At 48.0% G+C, this 25,000-nt stretch overlaps 1 protein-coding gene across 9 annotated transcripts in view; it reads left to right on the plus strand.

Annotated features, from left to right (window-relative positions):
* ptprfa (protein tyrosine phosphatase receptor type Fa) overlaps positions 1-25,000 on the plus strand; it is a 173,457-nt gene that overhangs the window by 109,964 nt on the left and 38,493 nt on the right. For 6 of the 9 annotated variants that reach the window (XM_031574574.2, XM_031574576.2, XM_031574575.2 and 3 more), the window contains 7 exons: positions 2,137-2,163; positions 9,578-9,695; positions 10,893-11,474; positions 13,261-13,358; positions 14,061-14,314; positions 17,127-17,205; positions 19,112-19,327. In XM_031574574.2, the coding sequence (XP_031430434.1) occupies positions 2,137-2,163; positions 9,578-9,695; positions 10,893-11,474; positions 13,261-13,358; positions 14,061-14,314; positions 17,127-17,205; positions 19,112-19,327 (1,374 nt within the window). The remainder of the gene's footprint in view (positions 1-2,136; positions 2,164-9,577; positions 9,696-10,892; positions 11,475-13,260; positions 13,359-14,060; positions 14,315-17,126; positions 17,206-19,111; positions 19,328-25,000) is intronic. The other 3 variants (XM_031574578.2, XM_031574582.2, XM_031574579.2) reach the window with 1 other exon arrangement.

The following is a 25,000-nucleotide window of genomic DNA, read 5'->3' on the forward strand; positions in this document are numbered from 1 at the left end:
TTCCGTTAGTCAGCAAGGCTGCGGCGCGGAATACAAATGCCCCCCCACACACACACACACACACACACACACTCGGCATCTCCGAATCAATTGGTGCAAAAGTGCGTGCAGAGGGTGCCAGAGCAGACGCACGCGTCCGCTGAGGATCTGTTGGCCTCCCTTAAAGCAGAGAGGGGGTCCGCAGGGACACTGGGAGCTGGATGGCTGTGAGTGAGTGAGTGTGTATGAGAGTGTTTGTGTGTATGAGAGTGTGTGTGTGTGTATATGAGAGTGTGTGTATGAGAGTGTGTGTATGAGTGTGTGTGTGTGTGTATGAGAGAGAGTGTGTGTGTGTGTGTATCAATCAGAGAGTGTGTGAGTGTATGTGTGTGTGTTGAAGCATGTGCACATGCGTGTTTTGTGCCGGCGTGGGAGTTGTTGTGGAAGTGGGTGCCTGGCACCTTCGGGAGCCACGGAGAGAAAAATGTAATCCTTGGCTGGGGCTGCTGAGTAAGCGGCAGGGCTCCAACATCTGAAGGTGAAATTTAATCTCAAGCCACTGACAGACACATTACAGCCGCACAGGGGGAGAGCTAAATCACTAGCCACACTCGCTCGCTCTCTCTCTTCTTCTTCTGTTCCTGCTGTCTTACTCCCTCTCTCTCCGTCCCTCCCTCCCTCTCTCGCACTCTCACCCCATCATTCTCCCTCTCTGTCTCTCTCTCTCTCTCTCACACACACCACACACTCATTTCCATTCATGTAGGAGGATGAGACCAAGGGGGACGTGTGTTGAAGAGATTTATAAAGGCGCTGATCTAACAGTGCCTCAAGTCTGCTGAAGTGTTCCGTCGAGTACGAGATGAATTTGAGCGAGCGAACCGAACGAGTAAATAAAAGAGTGGAAATGCATACCACGCGGAATCCATCCTCCCTCTTACTCTCCCCCCCCCCCCCTCCCTCCGCTTCTCTCTCAGGCTCCCACTCACACACACTCTGTATCTGTTCTGTTCTCTCTCCCTCTCTCTCTCCCTCTGTCTCTCTCACGCGCGCGCGCTCTTGTGCTCTCCCTCTTCGTTAGCTTTGTAGTCTGTCTCTCTGGCACGCTGCATGTACCTGTTTTGTAGCTACAGCATCTGTTTTGTTGGCGTGCGCCTCTGAAGTGAGCCAGCGTGCTTGTTTTTTGCCTTAGCGGTGTTGTTATTATCCTCCCCATACACAAACACACACACACACACACACACACACACATACACACACAAAAACACACCTCGACTGCAGGGAAGGGTGTTTTCTCACCCACACTCTTTAAAGGGGTTTATTATCACGTCGCCGCTGGAGCCCGGCCCAGCTTCCTGCCGAGGTGGCCGCCACCGCCACCGCCGCCTCCACCGCCTTGGCTTGTGAAAAAGTAGCAGTGCTTTCGCAGCCAGCGCTTACCTGTTTATTTCGGAAAAGATGAACGCAGCGCCATTATTCCTGCGTTTGGAGACTCTTTTGGGTCAGGAAGGAGGAAATAACAAGGCAGAAAGATGCATGGGTTTGGGGGTGTGTGTGTGTGTGTGTCTCTGTGTGTGTGTGTGTGTGTGTGTGTGTGTGTGTGTGTGTGTGTGTGCACATGCACGCCTCAGAGAGGAAACTCATTTACGAGTCTCTTTGATTCTCTATTTCTTTCTTTCATGGTTAGCATTTCACTCACAGGTGTTACGGTACTGTGAGCTTTCTAGACATTTCCCTTGAATGTAAGTTTGTAAGTTCCTGGTAAATGATTTCAACCCGTATCTAGCTCAAATGCTCGACTCCAGCAGTGAACCCATGGGTAGGTATGTGTCGCCTGTTGTCACTGACACTTTTCTTCTCCAGCTGAATCTCCTTCAAGAAGCATGCCACCTCCACACCTGCAGATGGCGCTGTAACCACCTGTTGACTCATAACTCTGTCTCTCTCCCCTCAGATGCATGGCAGCAAAGTGTCTCACCTGCGTTTGACAACTGCAATAGAAATGCATGCTGCTACTGTTAGAAACCTGTTACCTTCTTTCTAGTCCTCTTCAAGAAAAAAAAAAAAAAAGTTCAACTTTTTTTTTTTGAAATCCTGTGTAGTTTGTGACTTTCTCTCCCTCCTCCTCCTCCTTCCCCTTGTCTGTCTGTCTGTCAGTGGGCCGATGAAGAATCCACGGACTATGTGAGTAACGCTGAAGAGTGTGACGGGTGGTTTGGGGAAGGCCAGCGGGCCTGTTGGGAATGTTCCTGTGTGCCTCCTGTGTGCCTCTGTTTTTTCCCTGCCTGGATGTTCACTCCAGAGGGAACCCTAACGCCTAACATCTCCACCTTCCTACATCCCCACCTTCCCCCCTCTCCCCGCTTTCATTCACACCTACTCTCTCACCCCCTACACCCCCCCCCCACCCCCCCCCATTTCTCTTCATCTCTATATGTATATTATCTCTCTCTTTCTCTCTCTCTCTCTCTGTCTTTGTCTCCCACTCACACTGTTCCTCTCACACACTTTCTAAGCCCCATTCAGCGAGATTAGGAACTTTTTCACTGTAGAGTTTAATTGGTACTCCTGAAGGCCCTTTTGATGCAGGAGGATCAAGCACCTGGCAAACCAGTGTTGTAGCCTTCCTCTTCTCCCTCTGCGGAAGTGTCCTCACTGGGGAAGAGGAGGTGTTCCTTTATCTGGGAGCCTCCATTAGCCCCGCACTTCTTCACACGCAGCTGCATAACTACCGGTGCCGAGCCGTACACCCTTAGAGCCAAGAGTGTTCCCACCGTGCACCTATATCTAACTCTCCCTCTCCCTCTCCCTCTCTCTCTCTCTCTCTCTCTCTCCCTCTTTTTCTCTCTTCCTCTCCTTCTCTCCCTCTGTCTCTCTTCGTCTCCCTCTCCCTCTCTCTCTCTCTCCCTCTCCCTCTTTTTCTCTCCCTTTCTCTCTTCCTCTCTTTTTCTCCCTCTGTCTCTCTTCCTCTCCCTCTCTCTCTCGCTCGCTCTCTCTCTCTCCCTCTTCCTCTCCCTGTCTCTGTCTCTCTCCCTCTCTCTCATCAATCGCCACCACCATGATAGAAGAGACTACAGAAATATATCATTCTTTGTCACGTTCTCTCCATGTCTCCCCCTCTCTCTCTCCCTTCCCCTCTCTCTATCCCTCTCTCTCTCTCTCTCTCTCACCCTGTGATCTCAGAAGTCTCTCATCTCCTTCTCCATCTCTCTGCCTCTCTGTCTGTATCTCTGCCAGAATAGATGACTGCTTTCAAATCTGTTTTCCTCCCCATTCTCATTATGGCTCTCCCTCTCCATTCCCACCCCTCTCTCTTTCTCTCTCTCCCCCTCTCTCTCTTTCTCTCTCTCTCTCCCCATCTCTATCCTTCTCTATCTCTCTCCGTCTCTCTCTTTCTCTCTCTCTTTTTCTCTCTCTCTCCCCGTCCCTGTCCTTCTCTATCTCTCTCTCTCTCTCTCCCCCGTCCCTCTCTCTTCCCTCTGCTGCTCGCTGCTTCCATATTAACACAGACAGCTGGGTCTCCTCCATCTCCTAATGCCCCCCCCCCCCCCCATTTCCATTACAGCCTGCATCAGTGGCTTACCTGCTGCATCCCCCCCGCACACCCTGCTCTCCCTCATGTTCCTTTAGCGTGTGCTGTGTGCCGTGTGCCGTGTGCCGTGTGCTGTGTGCCGTGTGCTGTCGCTACTGTTGTGAAGGTGTGTGAGCAGGCTTGGGCTCGGCTCAGTGTGTGCTACTGAGTGTTGTGTGCCAAACAGAGGGCGAGGGGTGTTCTGAGTGGGGGGTGGTGGGGGTTGTGTTTTGGTTGGGTATACGGCAGTTGGTGGGTGGGTGTTTTGTGTGTGTGTGTTTGTGTGCAGGAGCTAAGCAGACCTTCTCTGTCTCTCTCTCTCTCTCCTGAGTTTCTGTTTAGATAACAGACAGGTGATGAGTTTTCTGATGAGTGCAGAGCAGAGTTGTGTCTGCTAGAAAATAGTGTGTGTGTGTGTGGGAGAGAGAGAGAGCTGCAGAACACATCCACACAGCATATCCTTTTACCATCTTAGCTGCTCATGTGAAGTTTATGTGTGCGCCTATGTGCTTTGTGTATATACCTGACCACAGGTGTAAATGTGTGTGTGTGTGTGTGTGTGTCTGCAGCTCTCTCTACTGTGCCGGCTTAGCTGTGTGTCGTCATGTTGCGTGAGAATCTGCTGTTCCTCTTACCTCAGAGGCGTTGGAGCTGCAAATCCTCTCTTTGTCTCTGACTGGAGAGGGGAGAAGAACAGCACCGGTGCAGGAGTTAGCTGTTAATGTGCGTGTGATTCTGTCAGCCAGCCACACCCAAGGCCCCTCCCGCCTCAGCCTGCCAAGAGTGCTGACTGGTTTCCGCACCTAGCAGGCTGCTCTGCCTGTGTGTCAGTTAATCATGCACACAAACACACACTTATACGCACTTACACACACACACACACACACACACACACACACACACACACACACAGGCACAGGCACACATACAGACAGACACACACAGAAAAACACAGGAACACATACACACTTGCACACTCTCATACACACACACAAAGGTAGACATGCACACTCACTCACTCACTCACTCAGATACACACACAGACAGGGAGGCTTGCTGTGCGCTCAAAAGCCCAATATTTCTCATTTGGCTTCAAAGAAAACAAGTGGATTTACACTCTCGCCCTGAGGTAGAGAACAGTCCAATAAATAACTTCCCAGATGGATCCCAACTGATCGACTTTAGTGATTGTGTATGTGTGTGTGTTCTGTCTTCTGTTTGTTTAAGCAATGGGGTCGAATGAGTTTATGCTCAGCAGCGCTGTCTGCATTTGCGTGTTAAAACAGAACTGAGGGTGTGTGTGTGTGTGTGTGTGTGTGTGTGTGTGTGTGTGTGATTGTGTGTGTGTTTTTTTGTGTTTCTGTGTGCGTGTGTGTGTGCATATTGTCTGTAGCACCTCCCACTACATAGGAAGCAGTAAGAGACACCACAGCCCTGTTTAACTTGCCTCCCTATCAGATATCAAGGTGGGAAAGAATCAAACAGAAACTTACACCTAACTGAGATGACATACTCAACACCAGCTACCCCACTTCAGACACACACAAACACACACGCGCACACATACACACACAAGGAATGTAAGCACAGATCTGTGAAGTTCTCAGATAGCAGAAAGATCCAGAGCAGCAGCCATGACACTTCTCACTGCCGGCTGAGACTGTGCTCCGATTGACAGACGTGACAGAAGAAGTCAATCGGTGTACATAGAGAGTATTGTTCAGGCACAGAGGAGTCTTGAAGCACCTGAAGTATGAGCAACCAACTCTACACACACACACTCACGCACATACACACATGCACACACTCACATTACCATACACACACACACACACACTCCTGAAACACCAAAATCATCATTCTGTTTCAAAAGTATCTTAGATCCCCCTTCCTGTAAGAAGGATCAACTTCAGAACTTTACCTTACATAAAAATGCAAAGATAAAAATCCCAGCGTTGCTATGTCAGTTATTGAACCGTGTCAAACATCGGCCATTCTGTTAAACAATCAAAATGCTAACTTTAATAATGGATTAACAATCTATAACGTTTGCCGATAACACACGCCGTCCGATAATTAACACCGTTACGATATCTTTCTTATTCCGTTCTTGTTTCTGTAGACTGAATCATGCTAATATTATATTATATTATATATATATACATTATAGTACCAACTGGAGTCAGAGCACCTTCAGCATCCCTGGAGTTGTTTTGGTTGGTTACGGGATATAAGGTCATGTGGGACATGCCGACCTTGATGATGAATGCCTGTTTTGGCGTCGTCATGGAGCTTACTGCCTTGCCCTGGATGCCCCAGGGGCGCGGCGTCTTCTGTGGAATGAGTAAATTATGAAGGATCTTCTCCTTTTTGGAGGGGAAGGTTGGATTCATTACTGACGGTTATTAATGCCCCTCTCCTGGCACCCTTCCCAAAACATTCCAGAAAAATAAGAGAGTTGATGAGAATATTTTTTTCATAATTGAGAAAATGGTTGGGTGAAAAAAATCCCTCTCCTCTCCAAAACTAAAAAGGGAATCCTGTACGATTTAAATAATGAGGCTTTTAAAAGAAACTTAATAGCTTCAGATAATTCTCGTTTCTCTCTCATCTCGACCCCCCCCCCCCTACACCCCCACCCTTCCTGCTTTTTCCCAAACCCTAAGCGAGCTAACACTGAAAATAGCCTGCTCCAACTGCTGCTTAGCACAAGTAGTGATTATAACGCCAGGCTTTAATTAGCTAGGGAAGAGCCTCCACTTCTCTCTCCCCCTCTCCCTCTGTCTCTCCCTCTCTCCCTCTCTGTGTTTTTTTTTTTTTCAATATCATGCAATAAAGATGTGAAAGAGCCCCCATGAAATTGTAATTAAAGATGGGCCGAGGCTGTGGAAGGCTCAGCCTGCTTGTATGGCCATGCTAATTTACACGCTAGCAGTTAGTCTGTCTCGGCGGTGCAGGGCCCTGCTTGTAGCCACGGGCGCTAATCTGATGGCGGGAAAGGAGACGGGCAGGGAGGGAGAGGCACACTGGGTGTTCCTCTCTGTTAAAATCTAAACAAAAGAGATTTCATTTTTTTCATTTTCAGTTAAAAAAAAAAAAAAAAAAAAAAAGAAAGCCTGTTACTAATAATCCAGTAGAGTCACAACGGTTGTAACTGCCGACAGTCGCGCGGTTTGCCTTGATTCTCATCTGTGTATGTCCCACTGTCCCTATAACCCCCCTAATGAACACAGACACACAGCACATGAACACACACACACACACACACCACTGCCCATAATGCTGAATTCATCATACAGGGCTGCAGAATACTCTGCCTGTGAAGAAGGCGAGAAAGATTGAGAGCGAGAGAGAGTGAAGATGATGAGAGTGAAAAATAGAGACCCCCCTCTGATTACTGCCTAGCCTTGAAAAGAACATCTCACTTTCCCACTCAGCATTTGAGTTTAAACATTTTAATGAGGCCTGGCAGTAGGCCTGGGTAATACAGTATCGCGATAGACACTTCCTGGATAGCAGTACGAAAATTGTTAGATAAAAGTTTCGATAAGTTTGTCTGGTTAAATGCAAACTCGTCAAAAAAACACCCTAATGAACACGCATGCTCCCTCCCTGACTCAGAAACAGCTAATCACATCCTTTGATTGTGCTGCGTGGCACAAGTGCCGCAATTATTGATCAGTTGTATTCCTCAACGTCATGAGGAGCGTGTAGTGACAAGATCAGCGCCGTTAGAAAGGACGCGAGGAAGAGCGACAAGATCAAAGTTTTGTGGAAGTTGCATAAGAGGGTAATATTTTCAACCAAGACTGGGAACACAACGAACCCGTTTAATCCAGAGCTGTTCAGAAAGAGAGCAGTGCCACGCCAGTTGATTCAATGGAAAGACTTTTCTCAGCATGGCAGGGCATGAAGCAGCTCAAAAGCTCCAAACATTAATGTCAATCAATCCAACCCTATGTTTTAATGGAGTTATGAGCGATTGCAACCCTATGTTTTAATGGAGTTATGAGCGATTGCAACCCTATGTTTTAATGGAGTTGTGAGCGATTGCAACCCTATGCTTTAATGAAGTTATGATCGATTATCGTAGTTAAATATGGAATTTGTGGCGTGTTTGCAATTGGAGCCTGGAGCATCTCTCTCTAATAGTTGCAGTTAAACCTGCAGGTTTAGTCAGTTCAGTTCAATTTAATTAAATTCAATTATAATAATATGATAACTGCAATTCCCCATTTGAAAGGGATCACTTGTTTGGAGATTGTCGGCAGCCCATGAACCACATGAGTGTTCAAAAAATCTGACTTCTATTGCTGCCATTCTCTCAGATGTGATCATTCCAGTCGCTTCTATCGACTGGAGCCATAGAGCCACAAAGGATTGGAGCACGCAACCTTAAAGGTGTAGCCTCCCATTCGGGTGAAGGGTTGTTGATATTTGAGCTTTACAGCCAATCAAATTATACCCCCACCCCCCCCCCCCCACCCCATCATGCTTCTGAGGCATTATGGCGATAGGCTGTACTTGTTTATGGAGCCATGACTGTGTACAAACACACACTAGACAGACAACTAGAGGATCGTAAGGAGTAATTTGTAGAATTTTACAAAAAGTGTATTGGATTAAAATCATGGGAGGGCCCTTTGAAATATGTCTTATTAATTATGAATAATAATCGATACCAACTGATATAAAATAATTATCATGATTTAGATTTTCTGCCAGTCCTTTGAACAGAACAGAGAGTGAAGGTAGGATCAAATGATGTCTGTGTTTGTGCATCTGTTTCTATGCGTGTGTGTGTGTGTGTATGTGTTTCTCTGTTTTTGTGAGTGTACGCACGTAGTCAGTGTCTGCCGACTTTATCTTGGGAGTGATGTGTGTGTGTTTGTGTGTGTTTCTTGGTGCGTGGGAACTGGGTTTTTGCATGCAAATGATATTTGTCTACAGGTGTGTTGAGGAGCTACTCATTGGGGTGTGTGTCTGCGTATGTGTTCATACATGCACCTGCCAAACATTATTTATGGCAGTGAATTCTCTAAGTGCCATGCCTCACATACTGTTAATGCTTATACTAACACTACTTTCAACAAGTCCTAATACACTATACTCACGAAACACGGAGACAGAATAAAAAAAAAGAATGTTTATCGTATTCCTATTATCAGTTATTCAGGCCACAAAATAGCAGATTTTAGGAGGAGATGGCAAGCTGAGAAACAAAGTGTGGTTTCAAAGCGAGTCAGTTAGCCTTCAGTAGCTAGACCCCATCGTGCCGCTCACCAGCCGAGATTTTGGCAGGTTGTGGGTATCAAAGAGTAATCAGACTTCTTTTCTGTTGTTTGACATCTTTTTTTGGTTGTCATGTTTCTTTCCCCTCAACAAACCGAAGCAGCTCTTTTTAATGAGTAGAAAAACACAATAATTTCCAACAACATGAATCATTAGTGACACCTAGCTAATAATTAAAAAGTTCCCTCTAAAACTAATACCTTAAATTCACCATCAAGTTAAGATATCTTAAATGGCCAACTGTCTGATAACAATATTTCTTGAGCATATAGTGGGAAATTCTATATATATATGGATATGGATATAATATGGATATAAAATTACCCATGTGGCATCAGTTTGTTATCCAAAATGGTGCATTCTGTCCGGTGAACAGCCTCTGTAACCCCCCTGCATCGAGCCATTTTTAGTGTTTTATTTTTCTTTCTTTCTTCGGTTTGGGAACTGTCCGCACTAACCTGCCTTTTTCCAAGATGTAGTGTGTGTGTTTGTGTGTGTATGCGTGTGTGTGTGCGCGCGGTCCACGCTGTTCCGGCAGCCTGGGGTTAGTTTCAAGTGTAGCGCTGACGAGATGGAGCACGCTTGGCTGGGCAATCAGCGGGAGTGAACCGGGGATAGAGGCTGGGACGTCAGCACCGCCGCCTGACCTGTGGTTCTCTGTGTGTGTGTGTGTGTGTGTTCACGTGTGTGTGTTTGTGTTCACGTGTGTGTGTGTGCTTTTCTTCCCCTCCCCAGGAGGCCTTCATAACGGGGCTGCTGGCCGAGACCACCTACTCGGTCACCGTGGCGGCGTACACCACCAAAGGAGATGGAGCGCGGAGCAAAGCTAAAGTGGTCGTAACGACTGGAGCAGGTGTGTGTGTGTGTGTGTGTGAAAGAGAGAGAGAAAGATGGGGGGGGGGGGGGGGGGCTAGCAGTTTTGCATTTGGGGTGGGGGTGGGGGGGTGGCTTTATGTGTCCTGTGAGAATAGTTAATGAGAAAGGAGACAAGACAGTTTGGGTTTGTGCAGAGTTCAGACCACTAAAGTGTGTTTGTGTGTGTGAGAAACAGACTACATGATGATGTGCCCTTAGCAGACAGTTTAAAGCCCACAGCAGCAGCAGCTTCATTCATTTCATGTGTTAATGTGATGAGCCCAGAGACGGCTGATGAGCCTCTCAGTGGTGTACACGAGGCAAACTAACACCAAACAAAAGCAGATCAGGAAGCGGGAGTAAACGGAGATTAACACCAGGTCTTCAGGAGCTTTGTAGCTGTCAAGATGGCTAGCCCATCGACAAACGCAGATTAATAGTGCTGCTTACAGTAGATGAGCTGCAGTGATATTAGCTGGGGCCCATCATCCCTAGGAAGGGAAGCTGGAGCAGATCAAGTCATTGACAGGAGGTGGTAGTGCTTACATAAACACTTGAGCAAGATGGCCGGAGTGCTATAACTCTTAACCAGTACAGTGGGAGTCCTTTAGCACAGAGTGGTCTGTAGTGCTTTCACACATTAAAAACAGAACACTCCTGACAGGGAGGGATTTAAACATTTAAGGTTCTCAGATTTGATATGATAGCAGTGGCTTTAAGAGATTGAAGTTGGTTCCAGCCATAGAGTTTAATTTGGATTGCGTCGCGTGAGTGCATCTGTATAAATATAAATGAACAGACAGATAAATAGAAGCAATACAGTCATACAGATGAATACAAATTCTGTACACTTCATAAATGTGCTGAAATGATCCGAGATGAATATATGTGCATATATCTGCAGACTTTATCTTGCCAGTAGTGTGTGTATGTTTGTGTCTGTGGCCGTGTGTGTGTGTGTGTGTGTGTGTGTGTGTGTGTGTGTGTGTGTGTGTGTGTGTGTGTGTGTGTGTGTGTGTGTGTGTGTGTGTGTGTGTGTGTGTGTGTGTGTGTGTGTGTGTGAACTTTGATGAAATGATCTAAGATGAATATATGTGCATATACACCAATTGTCCACATGCATATAGTTTATATTGTACAGTTTGTGACAAAGTTTCTGTGTTTTGTCTTGATGGTCTCTCTCTGCCCTGTGCAGTGCCAGGGAAGCCCACCATGCTGATCAGCACCACCATCGGCAACACGGCGCTGATCCAGTGGCAGCCGCCCAAGGAGATGGTGGGCGAGCTGATGGGCTACCGCCTGCAGTACAAGCGCGAGGAGGAGCGCGTCTTCACCGTGCGCGACTTCCGCAAGGCCGACGACCACTTCACCGTCACCGGCCTGCACAAGGGCGCCACCTACCTGTTCCGGCTGAGCGCCAAGAACCGCGCGGGCAACGGCGAGGAGTACACCAAGGAGATCAGCACGCCCGAGGACCTTCCGGGCAGCTACCCGCAGAACCTGAGCGTGGTGGGCCTGACCACCACCACCACCAAGCTGGCCTGGGAGCCCCCGCCGCTGGCGGAGCGAAACGGCCGCATCGTGCAGTACGTGGTGGTGTACCGCGACATCAACAGCCAGCAGAACCGCACCAACAGCACCACCAACACCACGCTCACCATCCAGGGCCTGCAGCCGGACACCACCTACGACATCCGCGTGCGCGCCTTCACCAGCAAGGGAGCGGGGCCCCTCAGTCCCAGCATTCAGAGCAGGACCATGTCCACTTCTGTGGCAGGTGAGGCACACAGGGGGGACGAGGGCCAGAGGGGGAATAGCCTGGGGCGGAGCTGGGTTTGAAGGTTCACAGGCGTGTATATACACACACACACACACACACACACACACACATACTGGAGCACACGCACACACACAGGAGCACACGCACACACACAGGAGATCACACGCACACACATACACACATACACACAGAAGCACACGCACACACATACACACAGGAGCACACGCACACACACAGGAGATCACACGCACACACACAGGAGATCACACGCACACACATACACACAGAAGCACACACATACACACAGGAGCACACGCACACACATACACACAGGAGCACACACACACACACATACACACAGGAACACACACAGGAGATCACACGCACACACATACACACATACACACACACATACACACAGGAGCACACATACACACAGGAGCACACATACTCACAGGAACAGATATACACCAATGCGCTTATATGTACACTCGCATGAACTCACAAACAAATGCATAAACAAGCACATACATATCTGTGTTTGACTGTGTCTGTTCTTCTGCCTCCTGGTCAAGCCTGTGCAACACAGACACTTGAACACACATACACACACACACACACACACACACACACACACACACACGCACACAAGCCATATATCCCCACATCCAACACTGCATTCAGTAGTTTGTTCAGGCATGAACTAACTCACCTACAGTCATTCCCAATACACACTTTCATACTTCATCTCCCAGGCTACACACACACACACACACACACACACACACACACACACACACACACACTCACAGAGCAGATGGTAGTTGAGTAGAACAGATGCATTGCTTGTGGAAGCTGGTGGTAAGTGGACCGCAGTCTCCTAACCAGTGCAGCGTAACCTATGGGCCTGTGCAGTCTCTTTCTTCCTCTCTCTCTCTCTCTCTCTCTCTTTTTCTCTATCCCTCTCTCTCCATCTCATTCGTGTTCATATTAGTCTGCACATATGCTGCGATGAGAGAGAGAAAGAGAGGGAGAGGGAGAAAAAGACCCTTTTTACATGGTCTGTTTGGAATCGCTCCTTTTTTTTCTGCTTAGCCAGCTCTTCCGGCTGAGTTAGCGCTCACCTTTATGTGCGATAGCGCACGCCTTGATAAGGGCGCGGCGATAATTTCTTTCCCCTTTCGCGTGCCCTGCGTTGAAATTTAAATGGGTCGACATTCTGGTGTTCCATCACTTGGCGCCTTGTCATGACACCAGGATGTCTCTCTCTCTCTGAACTCTGAATTTTTGTTCTCTTTCTTCCTCATCATCAAAGCCTTTTTTTCTTCCTTTTCTTTTCTTTTCTCGGGGGAGAATGCTTTGCTTTGTGTGGAGTCTTTTTTTTGATTATTATTCTCCCAGCGTCCTCTCTGGGTCTCAGTCAGTGGCGAGCAGCCCCAGTGTGTGGGAGACAGGGAGACAAAACGTGCCCTAAATGGCTTCCTCTGGGCGTTTCCTGTTTCCTGTCCCTCAGACGCTCCTCGACGCGCCGCAGTGTTCCTGCGGCTCGTCTGGTTCTCCATGGCTGCCGGCGCTCAGACGAGGCGCAGATTGTTGACATGTGCCTGTCTCACCCAGCGCCTGTCTTCTCACAATTGTTTCTCTGTCTGTTGTCGTTCGTCTTCTTTCTCTCTCTCTCTCTCTGCTACTGTCTCTCTTCCCCCTCTCTCTCTCTTTGCCCCACTTTCCTGTCTATCCTTATCCCCTCTCTCTCTTTCTCTCGTTCTCTCTGTCATTCCTGCAGAGTTTACCAAAAACTTTGGCGTGACGGTGGTCATGAAGAGCTCTGTGCTGCTGACATGGGAAGTCCCGGAAACCTTTAAGTCTCAAGTGCCTTTCAAGGTAAGGCCTCTGTGATGGGATGGAGGGGTTTACCGCGGGGGATTAGGCTGAGATTACACTCCCAGGGATGCACACGGGCCACCACCACTAGGGGGCGCTGTGTACTCCATCTCAATGAGGCTTGGCAGACAAGGTCAGCCTGCAAGGCTCAGTTCAAGCCGTGCAGTGTTTTCCTTCTCCTATTCCCCCACCATGAAAAATGCAGTGGAGACTCTCAAAGAAAGAGTTGCTGGGTAAAACAGTAAATAGGCTTTATATAGTCAGGTCACCAAGGACCCGCAGCGTCACGTGTGGAGGCTGTGGATAATATGGTGGTTATAACCGTGTTACTAAGTATGTACGAAGGTGTTATAAGACAATCTTCATGTGGTTATTTGTTTCCAGCTAAATAAATGGGTAAATATGAATGAGACATCGTGTTCCAGCAGTTTCAGCTGCATCAAAACAAGAAGCCAGCGTCATAATCTGCCACATATTTCAGGGATAGAGTCAGCTCTTTTGGCTGTGGCCATACAGTTTTAAGACCAGTATTTGTTGTCCCATGAGTGTTATAAACCATCCCAGGGAGAACTGACCCCAGAACAGATGTTTGCTGAATGCTAACTGCTAATCGCTAACTTCCCGTTGACTCCAGAACAGATGTTCAGTCAGGAATGCTAACCAGAGCTAAAATCACTAACCTACCCCCTTGTCTCTGGTCAGATCCTGTATAACCAGCAGAGCGTAGAAGTCCAGGGCCACCAGCGGCGGAAGCTGATCACACGACTGCAGCCCGACACGGACTATTCGTTTGTTCTGATGAGCCGGGGAAGCAGCGCCGGGGGTCTGCAGCAGCAGGTGTCCATCCGGACCGCACCGGACCTGCTCAAGACCAAACCGGCACGCTACAATGATGGCCCAGAGGAGGGCGGCAGGCTCACGGTCACACTGCCCAAAGTCCAGAGCGACACTGTCAAGTGAGTAGTCTACGACAGCACGTCATCAGCCTGACCGCTGTTTGTTAAGACGTGGAACTGGAATCCACAAAGTTATATCCAGTTTTATGTGCATGCATGAAGTAGCTCACCAACAGTCATTGTCATTACACAATCACAATTCCACCATGAACAAAGACACTCTCCCGGTCCCCGTCTCGCACAGAGCTGACAGCAACCCTCAGTTCCATCCAAGATTGTGAGCAGTGTTTTTCTGTCAGCAACCCTCAGCTCCATCCAAGATTGTGAGCAGTGTTTTTCTGTCAGCAACCCTCAGCTCCATCCAAGATTGTGAGCAGTGTTTTTCTGTCAGCAACCCTCAGCTCCATCCAAGATTGTGAGCAGTGTTTTTCTGTCTAGGCATGTCCAGTCCAAGAAGCTTCCCTAACTTGCAGTCAGTCTCACTATACACGGTCACACTTCCTCTATCAGCCTCCAGTCTCATACGTACATATACTCACGTGCACACGCACACACACACACACACACACACACACACACACACACACACACACACACACACACACACACACACACACACACACACACACACACACACATAGACACACAGACGGACACATACTTATAAAATAGGACCAGGTCCAGCCCATAGTCAGCTGTTAATGTGAGTAGTCTATATAGGTCAGATGGTCATTTTATCATCCTCATGAGCATCACGAGCACCCTGTCCCCTCCCCTTCAGTAATCACTCAGTTCCTCATCGCCACCCTGCAACTTCATTTGAACTCAATTAGTTCCACCATTAGACGTCCTCTAGAACAGCGCTTAATGTGAGGAGCGGTGTCTTCGTCACTTCATCATTGCTACCGCCATCGCCGTCGTACTCCTGTCCCGTAGCGTGGCGCTGGCCCGTCGTCTGAAGCTCCAGCGGTCAACAGGACGAGTCTGAGGTCTGATGGTCAATTGGGAGGACGAGCACGGGGATGGAGGCGCACAAGGACAGAAGATATGTCTGTCAGCAGCATTCTGTATTGATGGCGGGGGATTAGGGGATGCGGGTTCAGAGAGGGAGAAGCAGAGGCAGTACGTCTCCTACGTCACTGACTGTTCGCTGGCGATCGATCAGCGCTGGTGAGGTCTCGAGCGTTTCAGGGCAGAAACAAGAAAAACAGAAACAAACGAATCAGAAGAGGAGAAAAAAATGTGTTTGAGTTGTCGAGGGGCTAAGGGGGCGACTTTAAGAATGACGTGTCAAGCAATTACGCAGAGTGGCAGACAGCACGCAAATACTCCTACACACAAACACACAAGCACACACATACACACACACACACACACACACACACACACACACACACACACACAAGCACACACAAGCACACACACACAAGCGCACACACACACACACACACACACACACACACACACACACACACACACACACACACACACACACACACACAAGCACACACTCACAAACACACTCACACACACACATAACGCATGGCAAAGGCAAGGCTGGCAGTCGAACAGAAAGAACATGGCTTCCCATGCTAATGCGAAATCAATAGCCTAAACCTCCGTGCGCCAGAAACGGCCCCGTCAGGAATGCTACAGCAGGTTTCCTTTATTTGTCCTGGTCCATGTCGCCACTCATAACTGCCTTGTTACTTCCCCATCGCACCCGCTTCAGAGGCCATTTGAGATCACAGAGAGTGAGATGGAGAGAGAGAGAGAGAGAGAAAGAGAGATGGAGGGGGAGAGAAAAAGAGAGTGTAGCCTGAAGGTTCTCTCAAAGCTTCCTCCATTCAAGCAGAGAGGCGCCTGCACACATTCATTGAGCATGCCGAACCAGGTTTTTTATGCACTAGTCCAAACATTACAGCAATTTATTCAAGAGGTGGCGTGAAGGGGAAAAATACATGGGAGAGACATAAAAGTACAAATCATGTTTTTAAGGAGACTAATCTCGAGGCTGCAATTTTAGACGAGGCCCCTTATTTTCCGATGTGATACGCTGACGCATACAGGAGCTTTAATTGCGTTTCGAGTGTTTATTTCTGCAAAAGCCACTAACACCTTCATGGCGGAAGAGGGGAGAACAAAAGCACAGGAAAAACGTAGTTCTCCGCATCGCACAGTTAAAAAGAACATTCAGAAGGAGGTTCACAATAATGAGAATCAGCCAGGTTTTGTTAGATGAAGTGAAATAGGTTTCTTTTTCTTCCCCCATCTTTGTGGGTATGTGAGAGACATTGTTGCCCGTGGCGCTGCAGCTCCTCTCGGAGGAGGTGTGTAAATGGAGCGCTGTGGCTTGAATGGGAGAAGCTTCCGGATCACGCTGGGAAACTGGGCCTTTATTCCAGAGGCTGAGGCTGCCCAGCGTGAAGTGTCATATAGATTTAGAATTCGCACACACACACACACTCACACTCACACTCACGCTCACGCTCACACACACACCCATCCACACTTACTCACTCACATACACATACATACTCACACACACACACCCAGAAAGACACTTACTCACTCACATACACTTTTCATACTCACACACACACACACACACAGTCCTGCATACACCTGCTTCCTGGCTCTTTTTCATGATCCTTTAGCCGAATAGAAGCATGCTCTGGAACGGCTCGCCACTCCAGCCACACCACCAGACACTGCCCGTGGGAACGCATCTGTGTATTGCCAGACTCTGGCCCTTTTCTGTGTGTGTGTTGGTTGCACCCCAGTGCTCGTGCTCACAGCGAGGCAGAGTGAGTGGCTTTGAAGCAGTCAGGCTTTTCGAGCTCACAGTTCTGACTCTTCTCTCCTGTCGTAGGTGGTTCTACATTGTGGTTGTTCCTGTCACCTCGACTACACAGAGATGGGAGAACCCAGAGGACATGGACCTGGATGAGGTGGGTTATTTCTGTGTGTGTGTGTGTGTGTGTGTGTGTGTGTGTGTGTGAGTGTGAGAGAGAGAGAGAGAGTGCGCGTGTTTTGACGCAGATCTGTGTGGCTCTTCTTCATAGAATGAACTGTACAGTGTAGGTCCGACGCCGCATCACGTGTAGAGCCTGTGAAAGAGAGCGAGAGAAGCTCAACAGCTCCCCCTGAGGACGGAGCTGAAAATTGCACCTAATCTTTGCCCTAAGAGTCGCATTAAGCGGCTTTCACCACGAGCACATGAAGATACATCAAAGGCTCATCTGTTGTCACAGCTCCAAAAGTGTCAGAAAATAAAGGAACACTCACCCACTGATGAGTGTTTTGACACACTTTATTGAAAATCTTCCTTTTGGGGTGGGTGGTGGTGGGGTGTTGATGGAAGGGGAAGGGATAGGGATGCTATGTGTCAGCACAGTGGTAGAACTGAAAACCTCCCTGTCATTCAGTCCTGATGCAGAGCATCTGACACACTTTGAGGAGCCCCATTCCCCTGAAAAAAGGGGCAGCTTTTCTTCTCCTTTGTGGTATTAATAAAGACCTTTTGGGCTTGAACACAGCTCCTCTGCTTTCTCCTGAGTTTGCTTTCTTTCAATGCACTGCCGTCTGCAGAAAGAAAAAAAAACACTGAGAGACGAAGTGAAAAGTAAAACTTTAAAGTGCAGCCTATTCAATATCAAAAAAGCATCACGCTCGTAAAATAAATATGCCCAGATCCCTGGTGCCTTTGAGACAGTTGAAGTGTCTCCCTTAGACACTCTGTGTGTGTGTGTGAGTGTGTGTGAGTGTGTGTGTGTGTGTGTGTGTGTGTGTGTGTGTGTGTGTGTGTGTGTGTGTGTGTGTCTCTCTCTCTCTCTCTCTCTCTCTCTCTCTCTCTCTCTCTCTCTCCAAAGTGAGGTTCTCTCATGAGCAGGGATTGGATCATGAGATGAGTTGCCAGTTAGATGAGAGTTGTTTTTAGGATGCAAGGAGACCTCAAAAATATGGCACCAAATACGCCTGTGATTCCACACCACAGCATCTCTCTCTCTCTCTCTCGCTGCCACTGTGGCTCAGAGTAGCTTGCCAGTGGTGTGTGTAAGGTCGAGGTTCTCACCTAAGGAAGAAAAGAAACAATGTCTAGGTGTCTTTTTTTTTTTTTTAAATAAGATATTCGGCTGTAATGCGTGGTAGAAATGGATTAGTCACAGGTGAGAGAAGGGAAAGAAGGAGAAAATTCGATAAAGATCGTCGGAGAGAGAGAGAGTGAGCGAGGGAGGAAGAGCGGAAGGGAGGGATGGAGAGGGAGGAAGGGAGAGAGAGAGAGGAAGACAGATATACAGAGAAATTGATAAGGGGGAGGGAGAATGAGAGAAAGAAAATAGAGAGAAAGAGAGGGGGAGAGAAAAAAAAAGAGAGGGGGAGGGAGAACTCTTGCGCTGAGCGGAGACAGCTGTTGAGAAGATGACTCAACGGCGGCTGGTCAGACGCCTCCCTATTCGGTCGGTGGGTCAGTCGGTGAGAGTGAACATTAACAGTCTCTCACTCCCACAGACACCTGAGGCCCTCCAATAAAGCCTAAACCCGCGACCCCCAGAGGTCACCGCGGGGCCACAGTCTCTCAGTGTTATTTTTTAATGTTCAGTTGTTGCTCTTCCTGAAGAAGAAGAAGAAGAGTGCTTAAGAAGTGTGAGGAATACCAAACAGAGTAGAGAGTATGGTCGTGTTTAAGGTGTCTTGGGCACGGGTGTGGATGGAATATAAACACAGTTTGAAATAAAGATGCCCTTTTGTGAAATTGGGTATGAATCATAATGTGTTTTGTGTGTTTTAAATAAGACCATAATGTGTTTTGAACACACACACAATGAACTATGTGTCTGTGTGTGTGTTTGGCAGCTCCTTGAGGCCAAAAGCACAGACAGCAATGGCGTGCGGAGACGGCGGCAGGCCCAGGACTTCCTGCGGTCGTACATCGCGGCCAAGCTGGAGAGCCTCCCCGACACCTTCACCCTGGGGGATGAGAAGAGGTACAACGGCTTCCTCAACAAGCCCCTGCCCGGCCAGCAGAACTACCGCTGCTTCGTGCTGGCAGCGCTCGAAGACAGCGACTCCGTAAGTACTCCCCTCTCTAACACACTGGACACATGGTTATTTATCAGCCACACTGTGTGTGTGTGTGTGTGTGTGTGTGTGTGTGTGTGTGTGTGTGTGTGTGTGTGTGTGTGTGTGTGTGTGTGTCTCAGGGGTTGGCACTCAAAGACAGCAACTCATTCACCCTTCTTAGACTAAGCACATGTACACTGTGAGTGTGTGTGTGTGTGTGTGTGTGTGTGTGTGTATATATATATATATATATATGCAGCAGTGTTTCTGTTACATACATTTTGCAGTGGCGGCCCGCTGCTGCAAAATTATCACCATCGCTGTTTAAGAATTTTATGAAATGTCATGAAGTTGCAATTACACGACTCTGCATAGGGCTTTTAATTTGAAACGATGGATACAGGAAGTGTCAGGAAAAAGTTCAGTGGAGTGTAGACTGTATTATCAAAATGATTTGCAATCACTGTGCCCCGGAATGCAAAAATAAACGTCTAAGAAGGAGTCAGTGGACTCAGCTGTGACTCATTGAGTTCATTCATTCATTAATTGTGACTCTACGCCTACATGTTGTAGTGTAAACCATGAATTAGATTGAAACCTTTAGCTAAAACATATGCACTGGAAATTAGGTTATGGCTTAATTAACAGTGTTAGAAAAAGGGCTGTTCTACAACAGTGAGCCCAATTGTTTTTAGCCACAGAGCTAAATCTAACAGAGCTAATCTTACAGTGCTTTTTGAAGTATAGGTATAGTATGGAATAGTATAGGCTACTCTTAAGTTGGATGCCAGACACAAACCTTGATTTGGGTATAATTGGCGTTTGTAAGCCCTTAAAGAGCTGCTAGTGTTGGTTAAAGGGGGTGGCTAAAGAAATAGTCAGCCTATAGGCTATATCTAGAGACTGGAGGTTGGGAACTTTATGTTGAATCTTGATTGGTTTGTAAAGGATGCAAGGAAGGTTGTGGGGACTGGATGTATTATCTTTGTAGTTCTTTTAGAATATAAGTTAATTTTGTGAATTTGAAAATGGGCAGTATATGCAGAGGGTACAGGCTTTTCGGTGTTATGATTGGCTACCGATCTGACGGCTGTTTTTCCTGCCAGTGGCTTAAAGTTCTATATTTTTGTGACGTTCTAATTATTATTAATATTAATCCTATATTGTGAAATAATGGTCCAGCTAACATCGGCTGGCTGCGGGCTGAAGGGGGGCCATCTGGCATGGTGCACGCCACTGAGCATCAACAGGCCACCTTTGGGCGAGTTCTCTTCTTTAAAGGGAAAAAAACACAAGACAAATGAAGTGCGCTTAGCCAGGCTGCAAACTTTACCACTGAGGCTAATATATAGTAAGTAGTGGGTCGGACAGGCGTTATGTATGAATAAATAGATGTCAGTACATATGTGTGTGTGTGTGTGTGTGTGTGTGTTTGTGTGTTAGAGAGAGAGCCAGCATGTGTGTGTGTTAGAGAGAGAGAGAGCCCGCATGCATGTGTGCTTGCTTGTGTGTGTGTGTGTGTGTGTGTGTGTGTGTGTGTGTGTGTGTGTGTGTGTTAGAGAGAGAGAGAGCCCGTGTGTGTGTGTGTGTGTGTGTGTGTGTGTGTACATTATGTCCATGTGTCATGTGAGTCACCCAGTCCTATTGTGGATGCAGCGCTTCCGGTAGGGAAGGGGACGCTGTGCCGTCAGGCGCATCACTGTCCTCCATGCAGACAGAAGGGTTGGCCATGTCACACACACACACACACACACACACACACACACACACACACACACACACACACACACACAATCCTTTTGGTGACTCAGTCCTCCCACAAGGCCTTGTCTTACAGAAGCTGACCACCGTAACACACACGCTCATTCACACACATCCTTACCATAAACACACACACACATACACACAGGCTATACACGCATGTACTCACACACAAGACTGCAAACACACACACACACACACATAAACACACATACATCCCCTAGTCACAATCATGTCAAAGGCACCACGACAGCAACAAGATGGCCCGTCTTTATTTAGAACCGTCTTCATCCGAGGGGTAAAGAAATGGCACCACACACACACACACACACACACACACACACACACACACACACACACACACACACACACCACCAAATTCAGCTCTGCTTTAAAAACTTTGGGCAGCCAATCACGACGGGGGAAAGTGCGGGGCTGCAGCTCAAGCCCGGCTGTGTGATATTTCCCTGCCGGAGCTGCTAGGATGGAGGGGGGCGCAGAGAGGAGGGTAGTTGGCTGCAGAGGAAAAAGGGCATAGCAGCTTTATGGGGCTCCCAAGACTGGTAAACAAGCCGAGGAGTGTGAAATTGGATAAAAGAAACAGGCTATATAAACAGAGTGATCATTCAGAGAGGAGAGGAGAGGAGCAGGACAGGGCGGGTGGAGAGAGAGAGAGAGTGCGAGAGGGAAACGGAGAGCGAGAGAGAGGCAGGAAGGAAAGGAGTAAGTGACAGAATGAGGAAGAGTAGGGAGAGAATAAGAGACAGAGAGTGATAGGCAGAAAGAGAGGGAGGGAGACCGAGGGGTGGGGAGAGAGAGAGAGAGAGAGGGAGGGAGGGGGAGAGAGAGAAAGAGAGAGAGACAGGGAGGGGAGGGAGAGTGGGAGGGCAAGCTAAATAGCTAAGATGAGAGGACAGAGAGAGAATGATACAGAGAAGAGGAGAACATTTGGGTCAGCTTAAAAAGTAAGGGAGGAATGATGCGAAGGGGCAGAGAGAGAGAGAGAGAGAGAGAGAGAGAGAGCGCGCGATGGAGGAAGAGAGGGTTGAAGGAGGCACACAGGGATGAGGGAGAGGGCTGAAGAGAGGAGGGTTTGTGCGGGCCTCTGGCTCTCGTCCTGTTTGTCACTGATAGAGCCGGGGAGGGGGCTGGGGGGAGTTGGGCAGGCCCCCCCGAGTCCATACGAATAACAGAGCTGTCAGTGTGTATAAGTCACACAGGGTCTCGTATCTCACACACACACACACACACACTCTCACACACACACACACACACACACACACACACACACACACACTCATTTGACTGCTGCGCAGTGGGTGAAACTGCGGAGTTGTCTGAGGTGCAGGCATGGCAGATGTGAGACTGAGAGCTGTTCCTTCAGACGCCCGCTGTCTTCACACACTGCTCATAGTCTCAATTCCTGTCTACCCTCTTTCCTCTTTCTCTCTCTCTCTCTCTCTCTCTCTCTCTCTCTCTCTCTCTCTTTTTCTCTCTCTCTCTCTCTCTCTCTCTCTCTGTGTGAGACTCCTGCTTGTGTATTGCATCTCTTTGTATACGTCTTCCTAACCCACTCATCTTCTCATCCTTTCTGTTCCAGTATTTTTCCTCCTTCCAATCACTCTCTCTCTCTCTCTCTCTCTCTCTCTCTCGCTCTCTCTCCATTGTGCTTTTTCTTCTCTCTCCCTCTCGCTCTACTTGGTTTGGTTTGCCTCTCTGTCTTTATCTCGTTCGCCATTCCTCTCTTCATTTTCTTTTCTGTTGTATTCTCTTTCCACCCTCTGTCTCTCTCTCTCTTTCTCTCTCTCTCACACAGACACACACACACAACTGTACACACACACACACATTTGCATTCACACACACACACACACACACACACACACACTGAGGTACACACTCACCCAGGCACTTGGCTGTAAACAGCATTTGTAAATCATCAGGCTGAGGTTTGGAGAAGGGGCATTATTCACTCGGTGGGATACGGCGGCATCAGATAGTGCCGCTCAAATGGATCACTCGCAAAACATCTCTGTCTCCCCTCAGAGAATAGCTAAGTGCGTTGTCTTCCCAACCCCCCCCCCCTCCTCCAGTGCCACGACTGCAGTGTCAAAGAGTCCTGCCATTTCTCAAAGAAAGTTTCACTTCGTGTCACCCCTGCCACACTTCCACCAAAGTGCAAATGAGTGGGAGAGACGGAGAGAGAGAAATAGACGGAGCGAGAAAGAGAGAGAGAGAGAGAGAGAGAGAGAGAAGTATGCAGAGCAGAGGAAATTGGGGGGGGGACAAACACTAAGTTTCCAGAAGGATATAAACGTGTAAATGTGTACACAAAAGTATAATGTGAAATGCAGACATATTACAAAGCACACACATACACATTTACTACAGAGCCACTACACGCCACTGAGCCACAGATAGATATCACAGAGAATAACAGGTGAGATTGAAGAGGTATATCATAAGATCTCGCTTAAAGGTTTCCACCGTTTCAGCGGCACTCTCTACTCTGGCAGAGTATTCCAAAGGCTTGGGGCAGCATTCTATATTATTTGTAATTGACTAATGGCTTTCCTTGGTAGAGCAGACAAATAGAGCGTTACAGTAGTCTAGCCTGCTCGTGATAAAAGCATACATCAGTCTTTCAGTGCAGAGGATGTAAAGAGAGGGACATCAGAGTCACACTCTCTGGGGCTATCGCACCTACAGCACATGACATGACTTCTTGTCAGACCGCCACCAAGAATAGCCTGTGCAACCCACTCTGTTCCTGGCTTAGCGGTTAGTATAGCATTTAGCCGTTAGCTTAATATTTAGCATTGCTGCTAAAGTGCTAGATGGATTGGAATGGCAGCTTCTCCTTGACAATACGGGCAAGCTAGCAGCTCCTGTCACACGCAACAGGAAATGATGAGGCACAGTCACTTCAGCAAATTGTTCCATTTAACTCTATTATGTGACATGCAGGCCCTGCTGTGCAGCCGTCCTCTAAGCAAACAGCTCCATCAAGGTGATGATGAAGAACTTTTTTCTTTTCTTGTGTGTGTGTGTGCAGACTTTCACACGTGCATGTATATGCACAAAACAGTTCCCTCCTGGAGAAAGAGTTCATGACAGACCAGTCTGTTTTAATTGGCTTTGTAATTGATTAAAGCATAAAAAAGTGCTGACTCTCCAGCCTGTTGGTCCTAACTGAGAAAGAGAGAGAGAGAGAAAGAGTCTGTCTGCGTGTGTGTGTGTGAGAGAGAGAGGTTGTTTGTTGAAGTCTGTAGGAGTAAGATTATGATTGCGGTTATGTGTGTGTGTGTGTGGACAGAATGGCACGAGCAGGCTGAGCTGTTGGTGTTGTGTGTCTCTCCTCAGACCTCCAGAAGTGGGCATTTAGAATTGAGTAAGCCCCTGGGAGCGGCTAAGGTGGGCTGTTAGTGGAAGCAACATGTGTGTGGCGTCACAGGACACACACACACACACACACACACACACACACACACACACACACCACTACACTCAACAAAGTCTAGCCCGCCAACTGCAACACACACACACACACACACACCACTGCACTCAACAAAGTCTAGCCCGCCAACTGCAGCACACAGACACAGACACACACACACACACACACACACATACACCACTTCCCTTAATAAAGTCAAGCCTACCAACTGCAGCACTTAGTATGCTCAAGCTGGCCCCCAGACCATCAAAAACAGAATTTGTGAAGCAAAAATCACAGACCTGTCTCCACATACACACAACAAACCCAGACATAAAGCACACACCTTCCACAAACAATGGGCTCCAGGTGCCGACTGAGGCCATGCCTCCCACACACTCTACAGGTCTGTCTGGCAGTGAGGGACGGGCGTTTCCAGCAGAAATACTATTCGATAATGTGTCGAGGCTTATGCCTTTTGTTCC

The sequence above is a fragment of the Clupea harengus genome, chromosome 10 (assembly GCF_900700415.2).
Source record: "Clupea harengus chromosome 10, Ch_v2.0.2, whole genome shotgun sequence".
In the NCBI taxonomy this organism is placed as follows: Eukaryota; Metazoa; Chordata; class Actinopteri; order Clupeiformes; family Clupeidae; genus Clupea; species Clupea harengus.